Below are 12440 nucleotides of genomic sequence, written 5' to 3' on the forward strand. Positions count from 1 at the left end.
GAACTCAGGGAGGGTCGATCGAAGTTCCACAATGCTTGCTAAATATATATTCTGGAACTTGCAAATATAATATGAAGAATATGAACTCCAATAATTTGTCTCTTAATTCCAACCTTGTCCTCGGTAGCTGAAGGCATCGTTGATGAACGTTGCGAAATATGGCGGACGTGCACACAAGTTCTCAAATAGAAGCAAAGGGGGAGGACGAGTTACGAGCACGAAATGGCTGAAGCAGAGGAGGCCGCGAAATAAACGAATGACGCAAACTGCCACGAAATTGTCCAATAGAGGGCCACGGAAACCCGATCGGGTCATCAGCATTCGCGAGAATCGCTACGAAACAAACGGTCAATTAGTCTAAACGAGGCGAACGAAATTTTTCTCTGGCCGAAAAATTGCGCTGATCGTTCTACGTCGTGGTTAAATATGCATGTCGCGTCACGATCGTCCTATGAGTTTACTTGTCAAGCGACGGGAAGGGCAAAGACGCGGCATGTATGAATTTAGTCCAATGTAAAAATAACAACACGTACTAGAATAATGAAACCGACGATACAGTTGCACGTTAGAAGGTCAAAAAATAATTTCCACATGAAAAATCTACCATTACATTGCATGTATCTTCATATCGGAAGACTGTTTAAAAAATAAGCCGCAGATTGTAACAAAGAATTTGATCAACAAGAAACTCAATTAATTAGCAAACAATTCGATAAACTAAACTCTTAACATTAATAAAATATCCATCCTCTTTCGTTAGTAAAATTTACACAATCCATCGATAGAGGAAGATTCGATAATATCGTCCTACCGATTCGTAGAATCATTTTTAACTCTTAAATCCCTTAAATCGCAGAGAAAATTCCTAAACCTCTAGCAACGAAGATTTGCTTTATCTCTCGATCAATCGCTAAATCAATTCTGCCAAGAAGAGAAACTATTGCTGCCAGCTTTCGTACGACCAATCTGTCGGGAGATTGAAGGATTATTCCGATTCAGGGGATCGGAGACCAGAGGGTGGAGGGTATTCTTAACCCTCATCCATCCCTCAGTCTACCAACTTAATTTCTAACTTGACGTCAAACTACGTTTAATTTGACGCACGATGCTAAAGAAAATTCGTATAACGAAAATATAGATACATATAACTTTTAGAAACTTTTCTATCAGACGGTTGATGCAACCAAGTTCATCCAAGTTTATATTATAAAGGGGTTAATATCGCGCGTTAATATTAATTCGTTAATATGAATGTACGTGTACCTGAGGGGCCCATGACGGCCAAAAGTTCGCCGGGTTTAACAACGCCCGAGACATCTCGGAGGAGGGCTCGTTTCTCCTTGACCACCTGCAACCCCCGGAAGATTAGCTGCACCGGACGAGAATCCAGCGGGTACACCAACTGCAACGCTGAGCTTTCCACTCTGCAACAAACGATAGAAGGTTCAATCGAAATGCTCCAGTTTCATTCGTTTCGATTTCAAAGATAGAGATCTAGTTTCCTTTGTTGATCTTCCATTGGAAAATTGGCGGGGATGCCTCTCTACAGGATTGGTTCGTGCTCGTCGATGTGTCTGGGTCGAAGGGAAAGTTTCCCGAAGGATTTATTTAATCGACGAGCTCGCTTCTTCGATGTACCTTGTCTTCGTCGTTTCGAATTTCTTTCTATTTACTTGTTCGTCACGTTAATCCGTTTGTTTGTCATTTTCACGCAATACTTTTTGTCGTACCTGTTTGATATACTTCGCACGAATCACGTAGAAACGTATGGTTTTTATATCGAGGCGTTGAATAAATTTTTAATCGCAGCAATTTTTTAAACGACAAAGTTTTTTAAAATACAAAAATTTTACGTATCAAAGTTTGTATCGAGATGGATTTCATAAAAGAACGTTTCTATTAAAATAGATGCGAGTACTTGACGATTCATATTAACGTAACGCACGGTTCAGTGGAGAAGCGGAGATTAACAGAATTCTAATTAATTTGTTACGAAATTAAATTGATCGCGAAATAGCGTAAGTCTGAAACTAAAAGAAGTCAAATTCTTCGTTTCTTGAACGTCATATCGATCTACGTTACGCGAGAATGCGTAGAATCTACGATATGCAGGAATTTTTACATGAAATATATACTCGATCGAAGTCACTTTCATAGTCACTGACACAGTTAGTCATAGAAAATATTCGACGTCTTTTCTATACAGTTTAATACGTAATTCGGACAAATTCTGTCATTTGAAGACGAAGTTTGTTTCTGACATACAATCGGAGAGGATTTCGAAACCTTTTAGCGAACCGACCAGCTGCCAGAGCAACCGTCTGACAAACGCTCGGCTTCATAATAACAATGACGTGCCATCGGAGCTATTTCGCGACAGTAATTAAAGACCGACACGCGTTACGCCACGAATCAGACCGCGTCGAACAAGATCTGGCTCGCTTTCAAATGAAATTTCCTACACGTTCCTCGTCCTCTGCCTCATCGGAATAACCTCCTTCTCCTTCCTATCCAAGTACTTTCCATCGTTCGCAGTACATTCAGACGTACGACCATTATTACATCGAGCAATCTAAAATAACAAATCAAATTGAATGGCGACCGGTAACAAAGGTCCGAGCCACATTTAGTACATTTCCAGATAAAGTGGCTTTTAAACTACACTGTTCCATAACTTTCGAGCGTCTAACTTGCTTCCAGTGTTTAACGTTAAATCGCCTGCTGACGCGATATCTGCAACCTGTGTGTACTAGAACCAGATCTACTACAGGCACTGTAAAACCATAAATTCACTGTTAAACTGGTCGATTCTGATCAAATTTATTCTCGATTGCTATACGATTCTTAACGTCTTACGTAGCCACACGCTGTTACGATTATTCGACGAAACGAAGAATAGCGACTTGTGTGAATCTGATAACGATCTTCTTTAGCAAACGAGAAAATTGTACGTTGATCGATTTGGGAGACGATTACAAATTTTGAGAATTATTGAGTTGGCGACTAAGTGATTGCGGATTTTGTCATTAGGTGGTATTCACTTATCACTTAGTTGCCAACCCAATATTAAGGATTTTAACTGTTCGAAAAGCTGCAACAGAGAATAGAACAAAGCTCTGAATAATTAGAAAGCTCGGTTCACCGATTTGCACATTCGTGTTTGGATATAAAAATTAGAATAAACGCGCTGCACAGGTCTATGGGAAAATTTAGTTTCAATGTTTACACGCGAATATCTCGAGATCGAATGATGGCGATGGATAACAACAACGGTGTAGTTATTAATATCGTTGAATTTGTTTTTCACGCTCTTCGAAGATATAAAATATAGAGATCTAGCTATAACCATATCGATGATCTTAAAGTCTCGTATAAAGAGCGACGGTGATAAAAAATTATTTTTAATGGAGCAACCTTATCACGAGAAGCTTTTTCATATAACAATAAATAAAGCAGATATTTATCTTGGGAAATTATTCGGAGGAGAGTAAACGAGAAATAGCGCGCGATTTTCACGAGAAACGTTCGCCGTGATTCTGCGCGTGTAATAGAAATGAAAATTCAGTTTATTTCAAAATAAACCAGCGGAGATTTCAACGAGCGCAAAAACGGGGATCATCCAGTTGCGGCTGGCAAAAAGTTCGTTTCGCAACGTGTCACGATGTTCGTCGAAGAGAAAGGCAAGAAAGAGATGCTCAGGACGACACGTAAAACAGCTGTGCCTCTGTAGGTTCTTTGATAAAAAACGTTTTCGACGTGAAATTGATTAATCTGTTAGGCACTTGTAACGTCATGTGGCTTAGAGGAAATTACATGCAGATGTACCTAATTTTTGTCTGCCTAAAAAAGACGAAACTATATCTTAAAGATATTAAAAAAAAAAAAAAGAAGAATTTAACAACTCGTTTTACAAAATACAACATGAAAATAAATAAATATTTATAAAATACAGACACGATTAGAGTGCTATGATATTTGAAATATATTTTGCATGTACAACTTTTATTATTATTAACAGTTTTGTATTAAGAATTCCTATCTTTATATTATTATTGCTACTTTCGAAAGAGAGATCGATTTATAACGCTGCTTTGCTTTTTATTAGCTCTCCTTATTTTTCAAATTTTTGATGATCGTACAATTTGATAATTGTTAGGCATCAATCACTAATTGGTGGATCGTGAATATTTATGCATTTAAGCGTGCAAAAATGTACACGGTATACACAGTAAATTATTCGGTACAATAGACAAATTAGAAAAGAATGAAAAGTATACAATTTAAAGGTTTCAACAATATATGCGATATTATATGGCGAAAGTTATTATAAAAATATTGTTATCAGATCGCGAATGTTTATGTATTTATAGAAGATTTAAAGCCGCTAAAATTTACAAAATTCGATATTTACAATACATATAATACAATATCCAAGATAAAGTATACGTGGTATACATTTCCTAAAAATCATATTCACGAAATTACGAATTTGTTTGAACATGCGTGATGCAATAATTAAAAAAAGAAAAAATTATACAAACCTCCGTAACCGACGAATACGTATCGATTAACATTTCTATTCTACAATTAAGAACTTACTCATCCTATGCAACCCTTTCACTTGCATAACAAACACATTACGCCATCGTCGATTTACAAAAGTTAAGATCAATCTAGCTAAATCTGCTTACTTCCCTGTCATTAATTTCGCGTAATTGTTCGTGTCTAAAGAAATATCTGATTAAGAAACCAACTGGTTAACGAATGCTCCTAGTTCGACATCTAAATAGAAACGTGTTAATTTAATCGCGTTGAAAACGGTGAATGACGTTGAATTGGCAAGAAACTGTCGATAATTATCCGCCATTAACGATGGTAATCAAAATTATTTCGCGTCGATTTCAATTACATCGACTTGGGAAGAACTCTAACGACCATCGTCTGGGAGAACACGTTTAATAAAACGATATATCGGTTTCGCAAGCACTCGGTTGGTCTTCCTGGAAGAAAGAAAAGAGTGGACGATCAAAGAGGAACGATCGTTTCGCGTTTTTCTCCCGATTAATATGATCGTACTCGTACAGGGAAGAAATTACGCGGTCTTCGTATTAATCTCAATTATGTTGTCAAACTGCATGGCGTAATAGTTGTATCGAGTAAAAGTTCAATTTCGTTTGAGGGAAAAAGTCGATGAGAGGAAAAACTGAGAGAATCGGCCGTTCGATCGACGTTTCTTTAATTAAAATTCCTATCAAGTTGACAAATTAAGTCTCCATCATTATTCTACGATCTTGTCCTATGATCGAATCGAACGTTTTTCGCGATTGAAAAAATTCCCAATAAATGATTTTAATAATTTAAATAATATAATTTTTTTTATCTTTTTTAAATACTAAATTAAATAATACCTTTTTTAAGTGTATTCGGAAATACACGGTTACCTGTAATAAATTGGATATAACTGGGAATAGGTTTAATTATTCTGGACAATTGTAATAATTGCAAAAGTTTTAATAATTATTTTTAATAATTTTAGTAATCGGGAATATCTTGGATAATCGGTTGATAATTGAAAATAGCTTTAATAGTTTTAATAATTGGTAAAATGTCACCTCTTGTAAGATAAGTAAAAGAATCAATGAAAAGGCAGCTCTAGAAAATGAAATTAGGACATGGATTAGGAATGACATTTATTTGAAATTCCAAGTAGCAGAATTAGCTTTAAAGTCAATTTAAATAGTTTTATGATTGTTTTAAAAGGCAATGTAATAGCAGGTTCTTTCATTAAAATTCTCCGTGCAAGACGGTAAACTGAGCTTCCGTTCGAGGCAACCTCGATTGTTTTACGACGATTCATTTCGATGCAAAATTACTTGGAAGTGGAAGTTGAACGATTTCGAAGACGAGAAAGCGTGCACTCGGTTCGTTGGATCGAAATTCTTCCGGCGAGAGGGCAATCCAAACTTTTCTCGTATCAATTTCAATTGCTTTTAAATCGAAAGTAATGCCTTTTAACGAGGAAATAGATTCATCGTAAATCCGAGGTAACTTATAAGTTTTTTGAATAATTAATTTTTCTAGTTTCTGATTAATAGAAATTTATATGAAATTTAATAGAATAGAAAATAACATTCGTCTTACTCTTTTTTATCGAAAATTCCATAATACATAATAATATTACATTAGCTTGATTAGTTGATTTTCAAGGAATCTTTTTCCACCGCGCACGAAACTAATTTCCCAGGAATTTTTCAAGAACTACAACAACCTTGCGTTTTCTATACTTAAACATTTTCCAAACTACATCCATCATTCTCCGTTTGAAATTTTTCGACGAAAAACCATCGTTCTGCTAGCGTTTCAAAAATCTTTTCAAAGCAAACCTACTCGCTGCATCGATTCTCTTGCTCGTAAATAATTTTCTAACAAAAGAAGATTCAGTGTAACCACGTGGTTACATGCATCATCTATCCGGTACGTCCATCAATTTGAAATTCTTCGGTCCAAGATCATTGTGTCTGCCTCGCAAAAATTTCAAGCAAACCCTCTCCTTTCGTAATGGAAAATAATATTCCAACGAAGAATCGACGATTCTTCGAATCTGCCTCTTCGATTCTTCAAAAGCATCCCCGTTCCTCACATTTCAAACGCATTTCGGAGCAAAGCTACGACTACGTCAGTTCGAAAAATTCCACGGCAACCCTGTTTCTCGTACTTCTCGAAAATAATTCTCCAACGAAGGAGGAACCAGTATAACCAGATCGGACTCATAGAAATCCCCGTGAAACGATGAGAAACGCGATGAGAGAACAGCTTTCGATCCGATCGGCTTTCAGTCGGGGCTGGATGTTTTGCGAGGCGATCAGGGACGGGAAAACGGTTTCTGCAAGGCCGTTCGAAAGCTGCACGCGCCATCGAATAAAGCCAGAGCCGTCAATTAAGGCGGCCGGCGAACATCTTCACTCGCGCCAGCCCATATAAGCGGAATCAATCTCGCGACTTTCCAATGGATTTCCAAGGAGAATAGGAAAGCCGCGTCGTAACAGGGAAGTGAATCGTTCCCATCGAAATTCTTCTGCAAAACGTTGCGGGTTATCAAGAGTTGTTTCTGGTAAAATAGCGGAACGACGAGTCAAAGTGTAGAATTTTTCTCTCCTCGCTATTATCGTTCTATATCTTAGAGAATTTAACGTTTTGGTATTTTTCGTAAAAATGTTTTGATATTTTTAATAATTCTTCTTCAAATTAGCAATGGAAATTTTGACAGTAGAATTAATGTTACGTGGTTATTCACAGTGTTATCGATGTTATATAATGTTATATAGCTACATGTTAGTGTTTTATTGATACTTTATAGCATTTTACGTAGTATCCTTGTAGCGTTCTTCTACTCAAATTATTTCTAATCAAATTATCGAATATTAATTTTTTTTTTATTCTTTATAAAACAATAGAACTACTGTACGGTACTTTCAAATATTCTGAGATAATTAACACAAAATTCTTATAGCATCCTGACAAAGCGTTTATATAATGGCATTATTTGTGTATAGATAAACTGACGAAACACGACGCTGCTTATGATAGTGAAGAAGCTGTATACGAGTAACTTGAGTATTTCCTAGTAAACATCAATAATATCGTACTGTTGGTAATTTCTACACCTGCACTAGATGGAATTTCAGTCGTGAATTTTTCAGATAGTGCACCTTTAATCATGTTTCGCGTAAACACGTCAACGACCTCAGTTAGAGATACGTAGTTGGAATGTTTAATTAAAAACCTAGCAGTTTCTACGCTTTGCCATTACGATGCAACGTTAGACGTTCGATCAGAATTTTGTGTTTGCACGTTTCACGCGAGATTAATTAGCTGAGAAATATTTATTATTGCTAGAAAAATTCTTTGAAATTCTTAGCGCAATTCTATCGCGTATAACCACGTGCTTTAGTATAGCTCGTTTGTGTAAAGGTTAAAGATTCTTTGCTGGGAAAATACGAATTCGTATTAAGTTACATTCAGTTAACGTGAAACGTAATATGATACTCGGCTAAATGCTGGATTTTTTTATAGAAATTCTGTTTGTTATACATGAACTACTGAATGCTTTTTTTCAATTCAAGCTTTAAATTCGAATATTTCAAAAACTCGGAAATTCAATACTCCAACAATTTTTGGAAAGAAATACTACAACTGCCTGGAATATCGAGCAAATTTCACGAACCGTTTCACCACCGTTCTAACTTTCGATCGATATACCTTTATAATTAATTAACACAGGGGAAGTTGATTCACCAAAAATTGTTTAACAACGTCCATTTTAAAACAACTCTGAAATTGGAAACCATTTCGATTAAATTATAATTCCATAAAAACTCCGCGAATCTTTTCATCGCCATTTTAACATTTGATCGAATTGTTTATTAATTTTTGCAAAACCTGCAATTTCTAAATAATTAACACTCAAACACTCGTTACGGTCCATCAAAAATTAATCCCAATACCAGTAACGTTCCAGAACTAATCACAATCTGTGCGCAACAAATTAATTTTCGAACCAACTTTCAAACCAAAAATAAAAAAAAAAAAGACAAGACGTTCGACAAAATTTTATATAAATTCCACCAATATCTCGAAAGAAAAGAAACTTTACAAACCTTCGACGGAATCCTGTATTAATCGCCGCAAATTCTGTTATCCCTAAGTATACTCGACACTCAAAGACTCGTTTAAATTCACCAAGAATTCATCGTGATTCCAATAGCATTCAATTTTCAAACCAATTTTCAAAGCTACTTGCAATGGAAAAAATATTACGAATTATATTTCGTAAAGAAATTCCACAAACCTGTTCTCCACAATTCCAACCTTCGATCAAACTCTCTACTAATCTTCACAAACTCTGTGAACTTTGAGTACTTACTTAACACCCAAAAACTTATTTCAATTCACGGAAAATGAATCGTAACCCCAACAACATTCCATAACTAATCGCAACTTTTAGCAACTTAGCGAACCAACTTTCAAATTCGCGACCTTCGACTAAATTCCAAATAAATTCCACTGATATCTGCAAGTGCAAAGAAATTTCACGAATCTCTTCACCATCGTCTCAACCTTCGACCGAGCTCTCTATTAATCTTCACAAAGCCTGTCATTTTCAAGCGCCTACTTAACGCCCAAAAACTGCTTTCAATTCAGAAAAAATCAATCGTAATCCCAACAGCATTCCAGAACTGATCGTAAGCTCTACTTGACAAACTCGCTTCTAAACGCAAAAAGCACGACCTTCGGCTAAATTCCAAATAAATCCCATTGATATCTCGAGTCGCAAAGAAACTTCACGAACTCTCTCTCTTACACAAATACGATTAATCTTCGCAAAGCCTGTCATTTTCAAGTGCCTACTTAACGCCCAAAAACTCCATTCAAATCAGAAAAAATCAATCGTGATCGCATCAGCTTTCTACTAACCGCGACTTCTATTTAACACACCAATTTCCAAACCGACTATCGAATAAAAAATAACAGTATGTTCGATTAAATTCCAACGAAATTTTACTAATATCTCGAGTTGGAAAAGAAATTCCACAAACCTGTTCGCCACCGTGTTCCTGGGCGGTTTGTACCGTTGGAAAATCGTTGATGGCGGCCGCGTGCCACGTGGTGCCACGTTCGCGCGTGCACGCCTTGCGATCCTCCCCCGGTGAAATCGGAAAGGAACTAAGAAAGAGGAACGGTCGGTCGCGTCGCGATACACAAAAAGCGGGGGTCGTTGGACAACGGAGTCAGATAATAAATTCCCAACATGGCAGTATCACGTCATCCCGGGTTCGTTGAACCTCGACGTTGCACGACGAACGACCGTCGGTGAAGACGTTCGGAACACGGGGCGATGGGGGGATCCTATGACGAAGGGAAGAGGAGAGACGAAGTTCGTTTCGTGATACTTATCGACGCGTTCCACCAGCACCCGTGAATCTTTCGGCTTCGAACCAATCGTCGATCAAACTTCGAATTTGGCTATCGCGCAGCTGAATTGCAGAAATCGGATGTCACGAAACTGGAGCATAGAATTGAGGGTAGAGATTGTTCGATCGTTACGGTGTTATAATTTTTAGGTCTTTCGCGAATCTTCAAAATTGGCTCACGAAACTAAATTATAAGACATTACACGTCACGAAGTTGAGCTGTAGAACTTGGGTATAATAAAACTGAAGCGTAGAATTAGGGGTAGAAATCGTTGCTTATAGCGTTCTACCGTTTCCATTTCTCGCGAATCAACCAACTTCGAAATAGTTAGATATAAAAATCTTGCTTACAGTATCGTATCTTATAGAATTTCACCCTTTAATTGTATGCAAGTAGATTTTTAGAAATTGTTCTTTGCAATGTAACAAGCACGCTTTTATCCTCAGCGTAATGCCATTTCATGGCTAAGAAGGAATATTTTGACATAAAGCAGGTAAAAGCAGATAAAAGAATAAAAATAGAGGACAAAAATATAACTTAGCTTGAACAATGTGTCTGAAGTTACGAATATATAAAATATATGTTAAATGTTAAAATCAAAAGACAAGAATACAGTTAAATAGCAACACAGTGAATCTTGAAGCTGTCGCTCTGTAATTAATATTTCATCACCGTTATTACTTTAATTGTTATCCATTTTGTTAATTCCACCTTCCACTGTTACATTAGTTATTATCATTATATTCGCGATTATTATTCCACGATTATTATTTTAATTATTCTTGTCCACCTCACTGATTCCACCTTCCACTGTTCCACAAATTTCAATTTCAAATTTCCCCAATCTCGTCGAACAAAAACTCTCGCATCACCAGCCGAACGAAATTTCCACGGTACCAAAATTAACTTACAATTTACATAATCTCGCCATAATTCCTGCAGGCTTAATTCGAGCAATTACTGTGTCAAGGCGGCGCGAAATGAAAATTTTCATCGGTTTTCAGCCGATTATCCACGCGTAACGTCTCTGATTTCTCCTGCAACTTCACGGACAATAGGTTCGTTCATTAGATTGGTGGAATTGGGCCGCGATGCGTAAGCGTTGCCGCTCCTTCTCTTTCCTCGTCTTTTTTTCCCTCGATCATTTTCGTAATTCATCGCCTCAATGCCGGGTCGAGGTTTCACGGGGTTAGGTCTCGTTGAAGGAAGTTCCAGGGTCCCTCCACGAATTGACCCCGAGTATCTCGAGTTCGTTGAACCCGCCTCCTGTGCATGCAAATTACAGCCACGAATTTCGACTGTTCCCTCGGCGAACTTGTAATCACTTGACCTTTCCCCCTGCCATTTCTTCTTTCTTTTGTTACGCCATTCGTTTGATTATTCCTCTCATTTTGATTTCACAGGTGTGCAACTTTTCGTTCGTTCGAAGGTATTCGAACACCTCGGGAGTGAAAAATAGGAGGAGCACCTTTAGTCTCGAAAATAAGAACTGTAAGTTATAATTCTGAATGCTAATATCTTTTTCCTTCTTACGTTTCTCTTATTTCTTTCTCTTAACTACAATTTTAATACCGGCATTGGAGAATTCTAACGAAATACTTAACGTTAACAAATTATTTAATATTCTGTTCCTCGTTATGTATTTGTTCAAGAATTTTGTATTTCCCTCTTAGGTCATAACAAAATCTAATTAACCTACAATGTGCAACTTCTTAAAATCTTCAAAATTCGTTTGTCTTCCTCTTTATTATTAAAACATCGCTTCGACTAAGCTTCTCGAACCTTTGAAGATTAAATTGCAGGAGATTTCTCCAGAAAGCAATCATATTTCCTCGAGTATCGATCTAAGCATTCCTAAGAGAGGAAGCTCCTCTTTCCGCTCTCGTTCATCGGCCGAAAATATCGACACGGAACGTGACAGAGCGCGTGTTTCAGCGCCATCGACAGACCAAACACATTCTGTCGGTAGGCTTTTCGAAATTCACGACCGATGACGAGAGAGGGAGAGAGAGAGAGAGAGAGAGAGAGAGAGAGAGTGAGAGAGAAAGAGAGGGACAAGAAGAAGAAAAAAGAATGGACCGATCAACCTTCGAGAAGCAGTCAATCACCCCAATAAAGAATCAGCCCGCCCCGAAACTGCGCGTCGCGAGAAACGACAATTGAATTACAATCGAAGCTAATCGTTCGGTATCGATTCGAATCTTCCTTGTGACAAGCCCGTGATCTTCGTCTTACGAAACTTTTTCTCGAAGCGTAAATTCTTTGCCAAAGAGGAATTTACGAGAAATCTTGTCATCACAAAAGAGAAAGAATCTTAACTTACTCTGTAGTGTCTGATGTTTCTTTTGGGATGGGAAACAATTGCAAATTAATCTCTTCGATCTTTGCAAACTTGTTTAAAAAGATCGACAGTGTTACTCTTTTTCGAAAAGGAAATTTCCAGATTGCGAAACAGAAATTTACAAATA

At 37.2% G+C, this 12440-nt stretch overlaps 1 protein-coding gene across 8 annotated transcripts in view; it reads right to left on the reverse strand.

Annotated features, from left to right (window-relative positions):
* Nucleotides 1-12440, reverse strand: part of LOC122566348 (ABC transporter G family member 22) — a 264641-nt gene that overhangs the window by 39254 nt on the left and 212947 nt on the right. For 7 of the 8 annotated variants that reach the window (XM_043723470.1, XM_043723469.1, XM_043723471.1 and 4 more), the window contains one exon: nucleotides 1264-1424. In XM_043723470.1, the coding sequence (XP_043579405.1) occupies nucleotides 1264-1424 (161 nt within the window). Of the gene's footprint in view, nucleotides 1-1263; nucleotides 1425-2286; nucleotides 2306-12440 lie in introns of those variants that run through there. The other variant, XM_043723477.1, reaches the window with a different exon arrangement.

This window comes from Bombus pyrosoma, linkage group LG3 (genome assembly GCF_014825855.1).
Source record: "Bombus pyrosoma isolate SC7728 linkage group LG3, ASM1482585v1, whole genome shotgun sequence".
Classification (NCBI taxonomy): Eukaryota; Metazoa; Arthropoda; class Insecta; order Hymenoptera; family Apidae; genus Bombus; species Bombus pyrosoma.